Here is a 20,963-nt window from a genome sequence, read left to right on the forward strand (position 1 = left end):
TTTTTCTAATGAAGTCTAAAGGTTATTTAGTATTTCTATATTTCCCCAACACAACACTAATCTTAGCATGTTCTAACTCCCCCCTCTAAAACACCAACAACCACCTTATTATTGTCGCTTAGAATTTTCCTTCTACCTGTTTTGAAAAACAAAACTGGGAGCCCTGGCCGGGTAGCTCAGGTGGTTAGAGTGTTGTGCCAAAATGACAAGGTTGCAGGTTTGATCCCCAGTCAGGGGACATGGAAAAATCAGCCAACGAATGCATAAATAACTGGAACAACAAAGCAATGTTTCTCTCTCTCTCTCTCTCTCTCTCTCTCTCTCGGGAATAAATGGTGATAGATGACGACTTGACTTGGGGGGGAGGGTGAACACAGAATACGGTGTACAGAGAGATGTGTTGTAGAACTAGACCCCTGAAACCTGTATAATGATGTTAACTAGTGTCACCTTAAAAAATTCAATTTTTAAAAACATGGGTATTTTTTTGCAGTCTATGCTTAAATAAACTACCTGCCATGGAACAACCGCGGTGCTCACTGTGGCTTCTCACACCCACTTCCGTGGCCTCCCATCTCCGTGCTAAGGCACAGTTTTTCTAATTGATGGTTGGTGGGTGAGAAAACCCTTAGTCTCTCTATGTCTAAAAATGTCTCTATTGTGCCCTGGCCCTTGAAAAAATGATTTCACTGGGTGTGAAGCCCTGAGTTGGCAGTTTGCTTCCTCTTAGCAGTCTGTGGCCATCCCTCTGCCGTCTTCTGGCTGCTGCCAGGAGCCCACCGCACTTCTGTCATTCTTTTTTTTTTCTTTTGTATTTTTCTGAAGCTGGAAACGGGGAGAGACAGTCAGACAGACTCCTGCATGCACCCGACCGGGATCCACCCGGCATGCCCACCAGGGGGCGACGCTCTGCCCACCAGGGGGTGATGCTCTGCCCCTCCGGGGCGTCGCTCTGTTGTGACCAGAGCCACTCCAGCGCCTGGGGCAGAGGCCAAGGAGCCATCCCCAGCGCCCGGGCCATCTTTGCTCCAATGGAGCCTCGCTGCGGGAGGGGAAGAGAGAGACAGAGAGGAAGGAGAGGGGGAGGGGTGGAGAGGCAGATGGGCACCTCTCCTGTGTGCCCTGGCCGGGAATCGAACCCAGGACTTCTGCACGCCAGGCCGACGCTCTACCACTGAGCCAACCGGCCAGGGCCACGTCTGTCATTCTTGGTGGGTGATCTGTCCCTCTGCCCTGGCACTTTTTACGATCTCTCTTTTTTATCTTTGGACAGAGATGTCTAGCCTTCTAGATTTACTCTCCTTCCTCCTGCTGATAGATGGGGGTGACTTCTGGACAAAGACTTCACGCCGATGCTCCTCAACCCTAGTAAATTTTTACCATCATTCTTCACTTCGTGCTTCCTCCCCTTCCCTCCGTCCGTTCTCTTACCTGCTTTTACACAGACGAGTGTATTTTTGGACACTGTGTCTCTGTGCTATACCTGTGTTGTCAATTCCAAAGCATTTATTATCTCGTTCATCTTGTCTATTTTTTTTTAAATTTCCACTAATCACCATGGTTTTCAGGACCAGATTTTCAAATACTGTTTATATTCCTCTGATCTTGTTCTGTTTTCGAGATGTTTTGCTTCTTATTCCTTGTGTGTGTTATTCCCTTTTCTGAACTTCTTTAAGTATCCTAAGCATCCTTACTTAAAAGGTGCCATGAGAGTATTCCATGAAATGAGCTTCCTCTTCAATCAAATCAGGTTCCAAGTGTTGATTTTATTGACTGTCATTCCTAACATTAGCCCCCTTCACGTGTTTCAGAATTCTGTCTACAGGCTCATTTTGGGCATAACGTCTTTTTTTCCTGTTTACTTTTTGTTCCTCCTTCCTCCTGCTTATTACCCTTCCATTAGGACAAGTTTGTTATTGCCTCAAGCAGCTGTGGCCCCAGACTCAGACTGGCTCCTGGACAAGCCAAGAACCCTGGTTCCACTCTTCTCTCCCCTCCCCCACCCACTGCCAATGTGAGCTGCCCACCTGGTCCCTCGCGCCTGATTCTGAGCCTGCAGCCCAGGCACCGGCCCTGCTCTCTGTTGGTGTCCTGGTCACAGCGATGCATAGCCAAACCTTTGTCTCTGCCTACGTTTTATCTGTTGTTGCTGTGGGTTTGCAGCAGACAGGAACATCCAAGAGTCATCATGACGCAGGGATGTGCTTTGATGAATTCCAAGGGGGTGACTTGGTTATTTCTAAACTTTGGAAAGGTCCTTCTAGGTGCAGCCTGAACAAACAGGGAGGAACCCAGCTGGGGGCCGGGAGACCAGAGCCCGGGGAGAGGCACGGTAGGAGCAAGGCCTTGGCAACAGGCAGGGCGTGGAGGAAGGGAGCATCTGCACTCTCAGGTCTGGCCCAGAGAGGCGGCCAGGCTGGGGTTGCAGTCAGGGCTTGTCGGGGCTGGATCCCTTGCCCTGGCCAGCTCTGTGCAGGGCACATGGTGGTCTGAGGGTGGCCTGTTCGGGTAGACGCCACCCAAAGCCAGGATAATAGGTGGCACAGAAAAGGCCACGACTGTCCTAAAGAAGGCATGGGCCTTGGAACAGAAAGGAGCAGACAGAGCCTAGGTCAGGAGCCAGGAGCCTGTGACCTCTCTGACTCTCAGCCCTCTCATCTAGACCATGAACATGGTAGTCCCTGCCCTGCCTTCCCTGCGGAGCCACTGTGAGGACGAGGAGAGGAGGAGCAGAAGCACCATTAGTGATGAAGCCTCAGCAGCAATCTGGGGTGACCACCCCGTGCCCATGCAACCCCTTGGGTGGGCACTGTCACTTCATGTGCTTCATCTCCCTGCCCACCTGAGGGGGCTGCCTTGAGGCTCGGGGGATGGATGCCCAACGTGTGAATACACATCACAAACTGTACAATGTCACAGGCATGAACGGCCCTGCCACGAACCATGGTCCATCTTGTCACTTGATCCTCACTGTGAGCAACCCCAGGCAAGCTTCCGGCCAAGCTGAGGTGGTAGGAGAGCAACAGGGTCTGGCTGTGGCCAGATCTACCCCAGCCTTGACCTCCTTCTACACTGTTTCCTTTAGTGCTCGTGTTCTCTTTATTCTCATAGTTGTCAGCTGTGGTGTGGACCCACATTAACGTGACACGTCATCAATGAAATCAGGAGGCACCCGTGGAAAGACCAGAGACTAGGCTCAAGTACCTATATTCCTACAACAACCATTATGGAGGCTTTTAGCTGCCCTGAGCCTGGGGTTTACACATCCTAAAACAGGAGACACGACTCCCGCTCCTGTGTGGGTTCAACAGCATAGCCATACTCATGTGTGTCCTGGTACAGAGTGGGTGTGTAAGGGTGTGCCAGAGCCCTGGGTGTTGGATACGGAGGGTCATGTGATGTGTCTTTCAGGAGTGAGTGGGGCAACCTCAGCCACAAAAAAGGGTCCTTTAGAGAAGGTTCTGACCTTGATTATAGGAAAAGCAGGACATACCTGAGATTAGCACTAATTACTGAGTGATTGATATTTAAAATGCTATTTTGATGACAGAAAAGGGATTTGCAGTGGATATATAAACAGAAAACAAAATAAACAAGGAAGTAAGAAGAAGGGGGAATAAACTTAGGAACATAAGATGAAGGCAGGTAGGTCTGGCTTCACACTGCAGGTCAGGGGCCCTATACAACTGCTAGAGGAGGGTCACGTTGGCTGTGAGCTCCTTCCCTAGAAGCCAGAGCAAAGAGGGGAATTGGATGGAAGCATGGCACCATGATCCACTGACCCTCTGGAATCTCTGGGAAGTGCAGGGGCCCTAATGGGGGGGGGGAGCCTTGTGACCCCCCTGAGAAGGTGAGTCATGGGGACCCTTTCACACTGATAATCATTATTTGGAGGAAAGGCTGGGAGCTTCCTGTGGGAAAACCAGGAAAGGAGGCAAGCCCAGGGAGTGGTCGGCCTCCCCAGGACTGTCCTGAGCAGTCAGCTCTGGCCCAGACCTGCCCCCTCAGCAGAACCATGGTGGAGGAGGCCAGCATGGCTCAGGGTGCAGGATGCCTGGAGCAGTGGCCTGGAGTGGTTCCCACCTCTGATGGTCACTGCTTCTGGGTCTCAGTTTCCCTACCTGTACAAGAAGTTAACAATGGTCTCCAGTGCACAGGTTGCTCACGCTGAGGGCTGAATCCAACCCATGTGAAGTGCCCCCCTGGCTGCAGTGACCACTCTGGATCCCAGAGCAACTGCCATACTCCTCCCTGTGGTGACCAGGAGCCACTGCGGGGCGCTGATAACCCTGCTGTCCCTTCCCCATTCTGTGCTGTCTTAGCACCCCCGGGGGACCAGCAGGCTGGCCCACCTGTCTCAGGCTGCATGAGGCCCTGACTGCTAGTGGCACTGGAAGCTCGACAGCCGCTGCCCCCAAAAGCCACCATTACCGCCGAGTCTTACAGACACCAGCCAATCTTTCTTTGCAAAACACCCATGCCCCCACCCAACGACCCGGGCTCCCAACAGATGAAGTTCTGGGGCTGCTGCCGCTCGCGCCTCAGGTGTGCTTCACCCCGACTGTTTCCAAACAGGTTTGAAGCTGCCACTGCTGCGCTGGGCCCTCTTTAAAAAGAAACTTTGACAGGGATTTTTACACCGGCACATGCTGTACTTGCAAGTTCTATTTAAGCCATTACATATATTTATGCCAATTATGTAGTTAGATGTAATTATACTAATTGTATAAATGCACAATAATTGACTAAGACAACTTTGAGAGAACAAAGAATTCACCCAGAAAGCCCTCCTGAAGGTTAAGGGTGTGGCAAGGCCCCATGGGGGACAGAAGGACCCTGTGAGGGCTCATGGGAGCCTTGGGCTGCGCACCGACCTGAACCTCACCATGCACATAGGTACTCACATGCCATAGAACCAAATTGACTGTCTCTCTTTCTTTTTTCAATTTATTTATTGATTTTCATGTTTTCAGAGAGAAAGGAAGGGGGAAAGAGAGATTGATTTGTTGTTCCACTTATTTATACATTCACTGGATGACTCCTATATGTGCCCTGACCAGGGATCAAACCACAACCTTGGTATAGCAGGATGATACTCTAACCAGCTGAGTCACCTGGCCAGGGCTGACCATCTCTCTTAGGACAAAATTGGGCCTGGGGGCCACTGAAACTTGGTTCCATGTCAGCCTTGAAGAGTAGTCAACTCTATAAATCCCGCAGCCTTTTTGGATATGCAAAGAACAATGATCAAGTCACCCTCCTGCTCAAAGCTCTTCCACGGCTCCCTGCTACCCCAGAATGAAGTTCTGCACCAGGCCCTTCACGATGGGCTGTCTATTCAGCCCCACATGCAGAAGCTCTCATGCTGTCCGCACTGACCAGCTGGCTTCCTCAGGCACGCTGTGTCCTTTCCCACTTCCACGAGGCTGCCCGGGCGGTGCCCTCCCTGAAGTGCCATCCCTCCTGCTTCCTGCTTCTCTACTGAGACGCTGCCTGTTCCTCCGGGCCCAGCTGGGCACACCCCTCCTTTGCCGAGCCCTACATATCCTTCCAGATGCAAACACGGCCTCTCCCTGGCTGGATCTCCCAGACCTCTGAATTTGTCATTCTCTGGGGACACCTGGCATTTGTTAACCCAAGTCCTTGTGGCTGTGCCTATCTCTGCCAGGGGGAGTGAGTCTCCCTAGAGCCAGGACTACACCTGCCCCATCTCAGCATCCCCACCCTTGGTACAGAGCCTGGCATAAGACATGCTGGACAAATAACTGAATGTACAAATGGTGACTTCTTTTGATAATGACAGCATGTTGGTGTAAAGCAGGGGTCCCCAAACTACGGCCCGCGGGCCGCATGCGGCCCCCTGAGGCCATTTATCCGGCCCCCGCCGCACTTCTGGAAGGGGCACCTCTTTCATTGGTGGTCAGTTAGAGGAGCACATTGACCATCTCATTAGCCAAAAGGAGGCCCATAGTTCCCATTGAAATACTGGTCAGTTTGTTGATTTAAATTTACTTGTTCTTTATTTTAAATATTGTATTTGTTCCCTTTTTTTTTTTTTTTTCATTTTTCTGAAGCTGGAAACAGGGAGAGACAGTCAGACAGACTCCCGCATGTGCCCGACCGGGATCCACCCGGCACGCCCACCATGGGGTGACGCTCTGCCCACCAGGGGGCGACGCTCTGCCCATCCTGGGCGTCGCCATGTTGCGACCAGAGCCACTCTAGCGCCTGAGGCAGAGGCCACAGAGCCATCCCCAGCGCCCAGGCCATCCTTGCTCCAATGGAGCCTTGGCTGCGGGAGGGGAAGAGAGAGACAGAGAGGAAAGCGCGGCGGAGGGGTGGAGAAGCAAATGGGCGCTTCTCCTGTGTGCCCTGGCCGGGAATCGAACTGTTCCCTTTTTTTTTTTTTTTTTTTTACTTTAAAATAAGATAAGTGCAGTGTGCATAGGGATTTGTTCATAGTTTTTTTTTATAGTCCGGCCCTCCAACAGTCTGAGGGACAGTGAACTGGCCCCCTGTGTAAAAAGTTTGGGGACCCCTGGTGTAAAGAATCATAAGAAGCTGTGGGAGCCCAGAGGGGCTTCTACCACCCTCTGGGTAGGTGGTCAGAGAAGGCTGCCTGGAGGAGTCAATGTCTAAAGTAAAACATAAGATAAACGAGGGTCTGTTAGAGAGATAAGGGGGCCAGGAGGGGACAGCTAGATGGGAAAAGGCCCAGAGGGTTGACTTTGGCCCAGGACACCAGCAGCCGCACAAGGACAGTCACTTGCTGGAACCCGACACTCAGCAGAGAATGGCCGTGACTCAGCCGCTGCCTCTTAAACCTCCACCAGCAAGGCAGCTGCCCCAGGAGGTGCGGAGAGCCCATTCATCCCTCCTCCCTCATGTAGGGGTTGGGAAGGAGGTGCTATGTACAATCTCTGGAATGTTCTATGAGCACCTTCAGGAGACATCTGCGTCTCCTGTGCCAGCCTGGGGCAGTCGCTAACTCTCAGCCATTCAGGGTCCTGTCCTGCCCACCTTTAGGCACTCGTGATTGGTCACGGGCAGAGAGAAGAGCCAGGGCTGCTTTAGGGCCATGTGTTCCCAAGAGCCACTGTCCCCTAGAATGGGGGTCCCGAGGACAGACTGGTCTACAGCCAGGTCGTGACCCAGCACCCCAGGCACCATTCAGATGTTTGGCTGGCACTGTTCGGGGGCTTGACTGGCACCGACTCATGGCATCCTCCCATTTCACAGACAGGACAGATGTGATCTGCCCCCTCACACCTCTAGAAACCGGCAGCCCTGGGATGCAAATGCAGGCAGCCTGGTGCTGGGACCTGCGCTCACCACTGCCCCACACTGCCTTAGCACACAAACCCATGAGACAAACCACTCAGACCTGGGCTCATTGGCTGAGTCCCCACTTGGAGTGTCCACTGCCCAGGGTGGCTGTGCCCTGGGTTTGTCAGCTAGCTGACCCCATGTGAAGCCCATCCCACCCTTGCAGAACAATCCCCCCAGACCACAGCCACCCTACCTCAGGGTTCTCCTGGCTCGGGGGCCGGTCCTCCTTCTTCTTTTTGGTGGCCTGAGCTCCCTGAGATGGCTCCTCCGTGGGCGGCCGCGACTCCGCCGTGCTCTCGGACTGTGTCTGCACTTGAGGCTGGAGGATGATGACCTGGAAGATGCAGCGAGGGACGAAGGGATAGTGAGGGGAGGGGAGGGGGAAGGAGAAGCTGGGAAGGTCCAGGGTGGGCAGGGTGGGCAAAGGCTGGGTGAGGCCGGGTTTGCCCGTCCCAGAGGGCACTGGTCCCTCAATAGCAGGATCCCAGAGGAGTGAGGAGGCCTGCACTGAGCTCTCCAATCTATGGTGAGGGCGTGTGCCGCCCGGCAGCCCTTACATGGTGAAGATGGTCTACGTGAGAAACAGGACTGGTTTAGGAACCAGGAGGGCCTGGGTTCAATCCTGTGCTACCATTTCCTGGCTGTGTGGACTGGGAGGGGGGGTCACTTTGCCTCTATCCTCAGCTTCTTTGTAATAAATACTGCTAGGAAGCTGTTCAGTTCTGGGCAGCATGAATGAGAAGGTGAGTTTCTTTATCCCTGGCTCAAATGCAGGCAAGCTGAGGCTGGGGGCAGGGGGGGCTAGGACACCCTGGCTAACCACTCCCTTCCCTGCCTCTTGGGCTCCAGGCCACTGTGTCTCAGGTGCTCACACTTGTCTGGGGGTGTGGGGGAAAGGGGTGCAGGTGAGAATAACGATGTTTCTCTCTCCCTGAGGAGCCCTGCCAAGCCCCGGGGTGGGTAGGGGTGTGGGGAAGGAAGAGGTGGGCCTCAGACCCCACACAGAATCACCCGGAGCAGCTCTGCTTCAGCCAGTCCTCACCAGGGGTCAGGGTTATCCTCGGGTTTGATAAAGGGGCAGAGGGCTGTGAAGTCTGAAATTGACTTCCATAGCCCAGCCTCTGCCTGGGCCAGCCAGGGTCGAGCCGGAGCCAGGAATAACCTGAACTTGCATTTTTCTCCCCCGAAGAACATGTGGTTACTACCTTCTGAACCTGAAGGTCCTATACCTGAAGAGAAGATGCACCCCACTTTTCTGCTGGCTGAAGGAAGGGCTCTTTGTTCTTCTTTGTGTCACAGGTTTTAAAACCCCAGAATTCTCTGGATGGAAAATAATGTCCCTTCTTATATTCATGGGGAAGAAAAACATTAAGATCCCCAATAGAAAAAAAAGGGGGCAAAGACTGCTCCAACAAGTCACACAGGTGTCAGAATTCTTGAAAAGTACAGTGGAAATATTCAAGCTTAATAATCACCAAGCAATTCAACTTTCAGTAGCAAGTATCTGTTTGCACCAATTAAATGAGCAAAAAATTTAAAAAATGTATTTAAAATGACAATACGAAATGCTGGTGAGGCTGCAGTGAAACAGGTACATTCATTCAACAAATATCTGCTTAAGCACCCAGTCTGGACCAGGCACTGCCCTGGGGTGCACATTTCCTCCCTGTAACTTGCCATCTGACCAGAGCCCACTAATAATGCTTCAGGCTTTCAGAATCCCTAGGGACATGGTCCATGGGTGTGAAAGCTCAGAAATGTTACACACCCAGAAATACACTGTATGTAATAATATATGGTGGCATGACAGGAGACTGGCAACATTCGGCTGGGAAGTGGGTGGGACACTGGCCATAACCAAAGGAGGAGGGCAACCTAGTGGGAACCGCAAACTGGGAGCAGGAAAAAGAGGCCCAAGAGAGGAAACGGTACCTCTATGCAGCCCCAAAAAGCAGAGGGGAATGGGGAGGCAATCTTTGTTTGTTTCAATCTGGGCAAGAAGAAATCATAAATTTTTCCATGAAACTCCAGAGGCCAAGAGACATTCTCAGTACACAGCTCTGTTCTAGTCATCCCTTCTACCACATATCTTATTAGTTAACCAATTATTCTAATAAATAAAATAATTCAGCCTTGGCCAGTTGGCTCAGTAATAAAGAGTTGGCCCAACATGTGGATGTCCTGGGTTAAATTCCTGGTCAGAGCACACAGGAGAAGCACCCATCTGCTTCTTCACCCCTTCCTCTGCCCCTTCTTTCTCTCTTCTCCTCCCACAGCCATGGCTCAACTGGTTCAAGCACATCGGCCCAGGGCGCTGAGGATAGCTCCATGGAGCCTCCACCTCAGGCACTAAAAATAGCTCAGTTGCAAGCATGGCCCCAGATGGGCAGACCATCAGCCCCAGATGGTATTGCTGGGTGGATTCTGGTTGGGCCACATGTGGGAGTCAGTCTCTCTATCTCCCTTCCTCTCACTTGGAATAGAAGAAGAAGAAGAAAATAAAAGAAATAATTCATTCATTGACCAATAATTTTTGTTTTGCTATATTAGTTTCTGAACATCTATTTTTTCAGTCCTATATCAATTTATTTGTGCCCTCAGTCATTCATGCATGGATCCATTTGTGTGACCCTTACTCATCCATGGCCCATTTATACATTTGGCTGCTTGATCATTCTGCCATCAGTCACTCATTCTGCCTGAGCACCTCTTGGACAGTTGCCTCCAGTGTGTGCGGGCACACCCGGAACCTACCTGTGGACACAGCCTCACCTTGTTGTCGGCACTGATGAGGAGAGGCTGGACTTTGATGCTGTCGCTGACCACGGACACAGCGGTGCTGGGGGCGATGGCGGCGGCATTGCTGGGGGCAGTGGAGATGATGGCGTAGGCCACCCCGGCACTGCTCAGAGAAGAGGTGATGGCGGCCGGCTGGGCGAGGGCCTGGGGCTGGCTGCCGGGTGTTGGCACATGGCTCACGGTGTTGTTGGCAGTTGGGAGAGCTGGGCTGGGGTTCTTGATACTGACCACAGTGGCCTTCTGGAAAGTTGGGGGCTGCTTGGGTGGCCGATCCCGGCCTGGGGTGATGGGGAGGCTGTCTGGAATCAGGGTCTTTGGCCTAACCTGGGAGGGAGGAACAGGTGCAGGGTCAGACAGACACGCAGGCGGGTGACGAGAGGCACAGCAAAGGGGCAGCCCTGAGCAGAGCCAGGACGTAGGGAGGACAGAGCATGGGGGCCGACATAACCTGGCTCACAGACTTCCCAAGTCAGAGGTGAGAAAATGAGAGCTGAGAGGCCACGGGACGGCCCACCAATGTCTCCCGCGTCCTGGGCTTGCACTGACTGGCCTGGGGGCTCAGGAGGAGCCACTCTGGGCCACAGTCCCTCCCAGCTCAATTCAGATAAAGTGGTACTGACCAGAAAAGGAGGATGGGGGAGCAGACAGATGAGTCAGAGGGACAGTGGGTGCAGTATGACCCTGTCCGTATCGAGTCACAAAGCAGCAAAGTGCCCTCTTACACCAACATGGACACATCATGTGGAAGACCACAGACAGACTCCTTCTGGCCTGTGCCAGCTCTGGCTGCCAACAGTGACTGGCTCTGGGACTGCAGTTCCCCCCCTCTGAAGAAGACCAGCTGACATGGACCCCAGCTGTGACCTATAGCTCACACCAAGGGCTGCTCCATGCTCTGCTGGCTCCTCCCTGTCATTCAGGTTTGCCATGGGCTACGGACAGCACTGCCAGCTAATAGTACATAATCTGGACTTGAGTGTGAGTAAGCCAGGCCCAGATAACACGGGCGGGATTTGAACATTGGCCATGACATGTGAGAAGAAGGTTGGGGGAAGGTGCAGAGGCCAATGGTGAGGGACTATGAAGACAGCACATACCTGTGCACGTGTGTGTGTGTGTGTGTGTGCATATACATGTGTGAACTCATGTTAGGGTGGAAAGAAAGGGGGGCCTTGGAATTTCACAAGTATGGGGTGCACGTGGGTGCACGCTGGAGTGAGAACTCCAAGGAAAGTGTACCAATCTTGATCAGAAGCACCAATCCTGACCCTCCCTTGCTCTGAAGCTGTCCAAAGCTCCCCACAGCCTTTGGGTCATTGATAGGCAACACCCAGGTCTGTGGCCTGATATATGAGCCTCCCAAAGGCCCCTGTGGACACATCTCCACCTCTCTGCCTGCTCCGACCGCCCCTCCTTGTGCTGTGAGGACTGTGATTCTGCCTCCATCTCTCACTCCTGTGCCCTCGTGCTTGCTGACCCAGTCTGGAAACAAGTTATTCAGGAAACAATGCTAGGATGTGTCTTGATATTTTCAGTCTTATTCTAGTCCAGCCTAGTTTATTCCATTAAAAAAGAAATCCTGGTCAGTACCCACTGAATTGATCTCCCCCAGTTCCTCACTGGGGAAAGCTAGGTCTTGTTAGAACACCTCTGCAAGACAGGAGAAGGTGGGCGAAGGAAGGGGCTCCCGCCCAGCTCAGTGCCCACCAACACCTCAGAACCACGGGGCTGGGCTTGGAGGGACAGGGATGGAGGGACAGACACACCGGGCTGCTTACCTGAGGTAGCACTGCCGCTCCTTGCCCGGCCAACCTCTGCAAGGAACTGACCTGAGGACCCGTGACAGGCACTGTAGTTATGGATCCCAAAGTCTGGAAGACAGGAGGGCGCTGCTGAGACGGGAGGCGGCAGGAAGTGCGCACGGCCCACCCAGCAGACACCTGAGACGGGACGCGGCAGGAAGCGTGCACGGCCCACCCAGCAGACACCTGAGACGGGACGCGGCAGGAAGCGTGCACGGCCCACCCAGCAGACACCTGAGACGGGACGCGGCAGGAAGCGTGCACGGCCCACCCAGCAGACGCCTGAGACGGGACGCGGCAGGAAGCGTGCACGGCCCACCCAGCAGACGCCTGAGACGGGAGGCGGCAGGAAGCGTGCACGGCCCACCCAGCAGACGCCTGAGACGGGACGCGGCAGGAAGCGTGCACGGCCCACCCAGCAGACACCTGAGACGGGACGCGGCAGGAAGTGTGCACGGCCCACCCAGCAGACACCTGAGACGGGACGCGGCACGAAGCGTGCACGGCCCACCCAGCAGACGCCTGGTGCACTGGCAGGGCCAGGCCGCGGAACGGCCCACCCAGCAGACGCCTGGTGCACTGGCAGGGCCAGGCCGCGGAAACAGCAAATGCTGCTCTCTTCACCCTTAATTATGAAATTTCAGTTGCAAAAGTAATAGATACACATGCAAGAAACTTTGGAAACCAGAGGAAGGAAAAGAAGGGCATCACCCAGAAAACCTCCCTTAGTCGCACATCAACTTCCTTTCTTTTTTTTCTTTTTTTTTTTTTTTATATTTTATTTATTCATTTTAGAGAAGGGGAGAGAGAGAGGAGGGGGAAGAGCAGGAAGCATCAACTCCCATATGTGCCTTGACTGGGCAAGCCCAGGGTTTCGAACTGGCGACCTCAGCATTCCAGGTCGACGCTTTATCCACTGCGCCACCACAAGTCAGGCAACTTCCTTTCTTAAAGCACAATTTCTACGAAGCTACACTCAGAATTGTGTCCCCTGTGTTTCTACTTCCACTCAAGGGAACGTAGAATTTTCTGACATTGCTACAACCATCACAAGTCACTCCAAGGGCTGCTGAGTCTCACTCAGTGGACTGACGGCCATTTCCACAGCCAGTCCCTCCTCCCACAAGTGTGGGCTTTGTCCCATCTTCCTGCGATGCTCAAACAGTGCTTCAGTGAATGGCCATCGTGGACAAAACCATTGCACATCACAAACTCCATAGGGGAGATTTTATAAACAGCTTCCTAGGCAGGAATTAAGAAGGGTATTAAGAATTTTGGCCCTTGATACATGTCCCTACTCTGCCCACCAGGTGGGCAGTGACCAGGGCACACCTGACATACCCTCGAATCCCATCTCCTCAATTCGGGGCTCCCTCCAATGTTGATGCCACACCAACAGCAGGGTGGGTATTTATAGGGTGAGGAGATGGGAGAGGACCACCTCCCTGGGATGCTAGGCACACACATATATAGATGTGATTGAGGTGCCTGCTTGCCTAAGCCTCCTTCTGTGAGAATCACCACTACCACAGCTGATGAGGGGCAGTCCTACTCAGCCATGATTGTGCCCCATGAGCCTCCCCAATGGGGATGAACATCTCTCAATCAGAGTCAGGTGGCCAGAGATCAGCGAGGATCTCTCTCAAATTTAGAAGAGAGAGAAGAAGTCTAAATAAAGTGTTAGCAAATCAATCCCAACAATAATAAAGAGGATACTACAACATGAGCAAGTTGAATTTATCCCAGGAATTCAAGGCTGCTTCACCATTTGAGTATCAGTTAAAAAATAAACAAAATGGCCCTGGCCGGTTGGCTCAGCGGTAGAGCATCGGCCTGGCGTGCGGGGGACCCGGGTTCGATTCCCGGCCAGGGCACATAGGAGAAGCACCCATTTGCTTCTCCACCCTCTCCCTCCTTCCTCTCTGTCTCTCTCTTCCCCTCCCGCAGCCAAGGCTCCATTGGAGCAAAGATGGCCCGGGCGCTGGGGATGGCTCCTTGGCCTCTGCCCCAGGCGCTAGAGTGGCTCTGGTCCCGGCAGAGCGACGCCCCGGAGGGGCAGAGCATCGCCCCCTGGTGGGCAGAGCGTCGCCCCTGGTGGGCATGCCGGGTGGATCCCGTGGGCGCATGCGGGAGTCTGTCTGTCTCTCCCCGTTTCCAGCTTCAGAAAAATACAAAAAAACAAACAAAAAACAAAAAAACACCAGAATATGGTTATCTCAATAGATGTGGAGAAAGCATTGAGCAGAACTCAACATCTATTCAAGACAAAAACTTTCAGTAAACTAGTAATAGGAAACAACTCCCTTCACCTGATAAAAAGTCATCTATAAAAAACCAACAGCTAGCATCATACTTACTGAGGAAAGACTGAAGGCTTTGCCCCAGAGATCGGGAATGAGGCAGGGATATTTGGTCTCACTCCTTCTATTCCCCATTGGACTAGAAAGCCTAGCCAATGCAACAAGGCAAGAAAAAGAAATCAAAGGCCCCCAGATTAGAAAGAAGAAATAAAACTGTCATCATTTGCAGATGGCAGTATCATCTACATAAAAACATTTTATGAAATCTACAAAAAAAAAGCTCTTAGAGCTAATAGATGGGTTTATTAGCAAGGTTTCAGGATGCAAGGCTAACAGAAAAAATTGTATTACTATCTACCAGCCATCACCATTCAGAAACCTTAAAAAAATTTAAATGCTACTTGTAATAGCATAAAGAAATAAGGAATATATGTTCAGATAAGACATTAGCTCTCTAAGACCTGTGTACTGAAAACTTCCAAACACTGCTGAGAGAAATTTTAAAAGACCCATGTAAAGAGAGAGACATACTGTAACCATGGATCAGAAGGCTCAATGTTGTTAAAATGCCAATTCTCTTTCCTGACTTGATCTACCTATTCAATTACAAATAATCTCAATACAAATCTCAGCAGGTATTTTTGTTTCTTTTCTGGTAAAAATCGACAAGATAACTTAAAAGGGCATATGAAATGCAAAGGACCAGAACAGCCAAAAAACCAAAAACACCCCCAAACCCTCTGGAACAGACAAAAACCATCAAACAAGGTAAAGGACTTAAACTGCATGACTTCAGGACCTGCTACACAGCTATGGTGATGAAGACTGGGTGGTGCAAGTGTTAAGTTATAAAGATAGACCCATGGACCTGGATAGGGTCCAAAAATAGACTCACACATACATGATCAACTGGTTTTCAGGGAAGTCAATTAATTCACTGAGTGGAAAAAGGATCAGGGTTTCAAAAACGGTGTTGTAACAAATAGACACTTGTGTATTAAAAACATACAAAAAGTTAACTTCAACCCATACCTTGTGCCATGTTAACAAAGAAAGAAAAAACTCATAATGGATCCAAAACCTAATTGTAATGCCTAAGAAAACAATAAAACTTTTAGAAGAAAACATGGGAGGAAATTTTGGGGACTTCCTTCGGGTTCGGCAAAGACTCTTACATGTAACACCAAAAAGCATAATCTGTATAAGAACAAATTAATAACCTGAACTTCAAAACTTTAAAAACTCCTGACGTTGGGAAGACAGTGTTAAGAGAATGAAAACACAAGCCGCAAGCTTGAAATAAAACACACACACACATACACGCACATACACACACGCACACACATCAATTATCTGATAAAAACACTTGTATCTAGAACACATAAAAGAACTCTCAAAACTCAGTAACGGAAATCAACCCACTTTAAAAAATGAATAAAAGATTGGAATGGACACTTGAGTGAAGATGTGCTGACCGGCAAATAAGCAAATGGAAAGACAGTAAACATCATTTGTTATTTGGAAAATGCTTAATTAAACCCTTGATAAGATACTCCCACATGCCTGCCTATTCAGATGGTTAAAATGAGGAAGACTGCCCAAGTCAGGGGCTGGGGAGGCTGGAGGGCAGCCACTGCTCTTGAGAACATAAAACAGTATAATCAGTGTCTTAAAACATTAAAGATGTCTGTGTTCCCCAAAATTCATAGGTTGAAACTCTCATCCCCCCCAGTGGGAGCCTTGGAGGTGGAGCCTTTGGGAGGTGAGCCAGTCACAGGGGCGGGGGCCCGTGATGGGGTGAAGGCCCTCATAAGAGGAGACATGGGCAGGCTTGCTCCCTCTCTTTCTCTCTCTCTCTCTCTCTGCCATGTGAAGGTGGCATCTGCCATGGTCTGAATGATTGTGCCCCCCTAAAATCCACTGGCTGGAATCCTGACACTTCATGGGAAGGTGTTAGAAGGAGGTGCTTAAGTCTCAAGGGTGGACTTTCGCAATGAATGGGATTTATCTCTTATAAGAGGCTCCAGGGAGATGCCTGGCCCTTTCCCCCAGCCTAGGAGACAAGGAGAAGCCAGCAGCCCAGAAGAGAGCCCTCACCCATGTGCTGGCACCCTGACCTTGGGCTTCCAGCCTCCAGCACTGTGAGCAAGACATTTCTGTTGCTCATGAGCCCCCAGCCTGCTGGGAATTTTGTTATAGAAGCTCAAACAAGCTAAAACAGGCTCCATCTGTAAACCAGAAAGAGGGTCCTCCCCAAAACTGAATCAGCCAGCACCCCGATCTTGGATGTCTCAGCCCCCAGCACTGCCAGAAGTAAAGGTCTGTTGCATAAGCCCCCCCAGCCTGTGGCCATTTCGTAGCCGCCCAATCAAGGTCATCTGCCATAAGGTCCGGCCATTCCATTCTCAGGTTCTACTCAAGAGAAATGGAAGCTTGTACCCACCCAGAGACTTGTAAACGAAAGTTCACAGCAGCTCTACTGTGACCACCCAGACTGGAAACAGCCCACATGTCCATCAGCAGGTCCACAGATGAACACCTGGTATATCTCTCCCAGTGGAAACAGGGCCACAGACGAACATCTGGTACACCCACTTAATGGGACATTACTCAGCAATAAATAAGAATGGGTGATCGATACACAAAACAACAGGGATGAGTCTCAAAATGACCCTGCTGGAAGGAGCCAGATAAGAAAGGGATGACATACTGTATGATGCCATTTACAGTATATAAAATTTCAGAAAATACAAACTAACCTAAAGGGACAGGAAACACATTGGGGGTTGTGGGGAGATGGAGGAGATGGGAGGAAGGGATCACAGGAGGCAGGAGTGAACTTATGAGGGTGACGGGCATGTTCACGATCTTGACTCTGGTGATGGTTTCACAGGTGTATACACATGTCAGACTTGTCACGTGGCGCACTTTAAACGTGTGCAGTTAATTGTATATTGCACTTCAACAAAGTTGCTAAAAATAAATCGCTCTTTACTTCCCCCCTTATCTTAGATCTCTCTGCCCCCAGAATGACTGTTAACTATTCCCAAACGACCCGGCAAGTATCACAGGCCCACAAACCACTGGGCTGCTTCTCCAGATGATGATGATGGGATGGCTCCTCCCTCCTCCAGAATGTACCACCTGCCCCACATGGGCGAAGTTCCGGCTCAGGTCTTGTCTCTCTGTCAATGGAGCCAAGTTACCTACATTCAAGCTTTGCTGTGCACATCGAGCTTTATGTATGTACAACACAGAGAGAATGAACAGACATGGTCGCTTAGTGAAGAAGCGTCTCAATCGTGATATTTCATGTCCCTCCCCAGCACAGCCTGGGTGGGGACAAGCGCTGACCAGTTCCCATGTTAAAGGGTCTGCCCCACCTTTCACAAAGGGACACACATAGAAGGCTCTGCCCTCTCCTGCCCCTGGCCCTGTTGGCACGTGAGAGTCACCTGTAAGGCCTGTCTGCATGAGATCCCCAGGCACCAGCCCAGACCTGCACAGGTGGGAGGCAGGTACGGAGCAGCACCTGATTACCAAGCTTCCAGGTGATTCCGCCAACCTGTCCTGCCAGCAGGCCCTACAATGAAAGACCCACACGAGCACTTCGTCAGTGGGGAGCCAACCAGAACCACTAGGGACCCAGAGCCACTCAGGCACAACCACACCTGGACCTGTGGGAACCAGAGAACCAGCACAAGCCTGCCTTCCTGGGGACTCCCTTCTGGACAAGATGCCCCATAAGCCCTCCAGACGCCATCAGCCCATGAGGAGGGTCTGGACAACACCTCCAGATGAGGCGTGTGCTGTCTATGAGCTTGTCCCATGTGCCGACATGCTCCTGGGCGGGTATGAGGGCTGCGGTGTGTCCGTGTCTGTGTGCGTCACCAGGCACCAGTCGGTCTTGTGTGGTGCAGGCACCTGTGTTTCCATGAATTCCTCTCTGGGTCCCTCTTTTGCTCTGTAGACTCCAGTGGCTGAGGAACTAAGCCTTCTTCCCAGTCAATGCTTGGCCCTCCCTTCTGACTTGGGACACCAGCAACTTCTGTCCAGAGGGAAGACGGACCGAGAGGGAGAGACAGACAGAGGCTGCCAGAGGGCAGAGCTCAAGGGCAGTGCGGGGGGAAAAGACAGGAACTTTGCTCTGACCTCGTTCTCAGCATTCGGCTACCAATAGAGAAACAGAACCCACTGCGTGGAAAATACCAACCAGCTGTCATCCCACATCTTTACCCGTTGACTCCATGAACTACACTACTGCCCAACTGCAACCCAACCAACACTGGCATTGCTACAGATGCTGGGGATGCGGGGGGCCCGCAGCTCTCCAAGGAGCATACTGCAGGGTGCAGGTGCCCCTGGTGCCAGGGCAGTGGGAAGGGCACAGAAGATGAGGTGATCCCCCCAGGTCAGAGCTCAAAATCCTTTGAGAGGGATGTGCTACCAATGAGGCTGCTGAGCAGAGTCCCCCCACACACACACACTCGGAAGGACGGGTTTCCTCCCTGAACGCCAAAGCCACCTCCCACCTATCTTCCTTTCTCTTCTGGGGGCTCACCCATCTCCACCTATCAGCCCTGAGCCCGCCTGAGCGTGCTTCTCCACATCCTTACAGCCCTTTAATTAACAAGCTGAGAAGACACTTTGGCAGGGACTGACCTCCACCCACGTCGGAACTTATCGACACCAGCAGACAACGTGGCGGAGGCTAGTTCAGGAGCACAGGATAGTTTACAGCTGAGCTTTTCTCAAGATAAACGCGTCCTCATGACGGCACTTACAGCTCTACGCATTCTAATAAGGGAGAAAAAGGACCATAAAAGTCAAAGGTGCCCTGGCCGGTTGGCTCAGCGGTAGAGCGTCGGCCTAGCGTGCGGAGGACCCGGGTTCGATTCTGGCCAGGGCACACAGGAGAAGCGCCCATTTGCTTCTCCACCCCTCCGCCGCGCTTTCCTCTCTGTCTCTCTCTTCCCCTCCCGCAGCCAAGGCTCCATTGGAGCAAAGATGGCCCGGGCGCTGGGGATGGCTCTGTGGCCTCTGCCCCAGGCGCTAGAGTGGCTCTGGTCGCAACATGGCGACGCCCAGGATGGGCAGAGCATCGCCCCCTGGTGGGCAGAGCATCGCCCCTGATGGGCGTGCCGGGTGGATCCCGGTCGGGCGCATGCGGGAGTCTGTCTGACTGTCTCTCCCTGTTTCCAGCTTCAGAAAAAAAAAAAAAAAAAAAGTCAAAGGTAACTTCAACTTTTTCCTGCATCGGCGGAGTCCCTGGGGAGGCCCAGGAGACCTCAGACAGGGCCCGGACCTCAGACACTGAGGCAGGTGGCAGGTGCCAAGGGGACAGGTGCGGGGCCGACTGTGCATGTGGCAGGACAGGCTGGGCTTGGGCCCGGGCTCAGATTCGGGCTCTGACACCAGCTGTGTGGCCCTAGCTCTGTGCCAGTCACCTCATCTGCAACAGGGCACGTTCCTGCTGTTCAGGGCAGGACGGAGAGGGACCTATGGCATAGCCTCAGTGTCGGCCAGTCCAGGTGTCAATCGGGAGTGGCCCCTTTCTTACTGGGCAAATCTGTGCAGTCCCACTTGCTCTGCAACATCCATCTCCCATCTCTAAAAAAGGATCATGTACTTGCCTCCCCAAAAGCAAAGCACTCTGATGCCCAGCAGTGGGAGAAGGTAGGAGAGGAAACCAGTGCCACCATGTCTACAAGACTTCCTCCCTGGTCAGAGGACAGATGCCCCACCCCTCCTGCGACTCCCTTCACTCCATCATTCATTCAGCAAGCATTGCATGGCGCCCACTGGATGGCCAGCCAGTTCTCACCTCAGCCCGAGAACGGGGTGGTAAGGATGGGCAGTGCCCAGCATCTCAGGCTGCGCCCTCCCAGACCCTGACCCCATGGGTCAGAACTGGCCTTTCACTCTCTACTTCCCTGATGAATGGTGGCTCCTGCAGGGTCCAGTCTCAGGCCTCTGTCTCCTGGAGTTCAGCCCAGGTCCCAGTCAGAGCAGGAGCTTGGTGACAGGTCTGACAGATGACATCAAACAAGGAGGGTCTGGCGCCCCCAGGGTCCAACTTAGGGACCTTGCTCAGCAGATGGCCAGGGAGCTGTGCGGCACAGGGAAGGGGCTCCTCCTTCACCCCTGAAAACACTGTCACCCAGAGCCACCCATGCAATAGGCCTGTCACCCACCACCCCACAGGCTAGCAGGCCATGGCCAGCTCTCCACCTAAGTCCACTCCCATAGATGTGCAAACCGGCTCCCTGACCTCCCAGAATTGGTTACCATTTCTGTGCCCAGAGTGACCCCAGACCTCAAAAAGCCACCCTCCAAGAGGGACCCTTGGTGTGGGTGTCAACAACCTGGAGGGGGAGGGGGAGGAGTGGGGTCCCGTGCTGTCCATGTGAATGTGTTCCCAAAGCAGACAAAAATCCAACTTTGAGAACCAGTCCACCTCTAGGACTGGACAGGACATTCCCACGAGGTACCCAGGACCAGGGTCCACCCTGGACCACTGAGATCCAGTCCACTCTCACTCTGAGGATCAGCCTTGAAAGCCCTCCCGATGGTCACACCTTCTATCACATCTTGGGCAGCATCCATGGGCAGGTTTAGCCTGTGCCTGCCCAGCGGGAGCTCGGCCTCAGGCCCCCCAGGGAAAGACAGAGAGGAAGTGGTGTTTTATTAAATGGAGCAGGTTCAATAACCCAAGGCCAGCCCAAGGCAGAGT

At 52.4% G+C, this 20,963-nt stretch overlaps 1 protein-coding gene across 4 annotated transcripts in view; it reads right to left on the minus strand.

Annotated features, from left to right (window-relative positions):
* The window catches only part of PHF21B (PHD finger protein 21B), an 83,181-nt gene that overhangs the window by 13,916 nt on the left and 48,302 nt on the right, over positions 1-20,963 (minus strand). For all 4 annotated transcript variants that reach the window (XM_066361292.1, XM_066361289.1, XM_066361288.1 and 1 more), the window contains 3 exons: positions 11,907-11,999; positions 10,102-10,452; positions 7,523-7,663 (listed from right to left, as the gene is read on the minus strand). In XM_066361292.1, the coding sequence (XP_066217389.1) occupies positions 7,523-7,663; positions 10,102-10,452; positions 11,907-11,999 (585 nt within the window). The remainder of the gene's footprint in view (positions 1-7,522; positions 7,664-10,101; positions 10,453-11,906; positions 12,000-20,963) is intronic.

This window comes from Saccopteryx leptura, chromosome 1, assembly GCF_036850995.1.
Source record: "Saccopteryx leptura isolate mSacLep1 chromosome 1, mSacLep1_pri_phased_curated, whole genome shotgun sequence".
NCBI classification, from domain to species: Eukaryota; Metazoa; Chordata; class Mammalia; order Chiroptera; family Emballonuridae; genus Saccopteryx; species Saccopteryx leptura.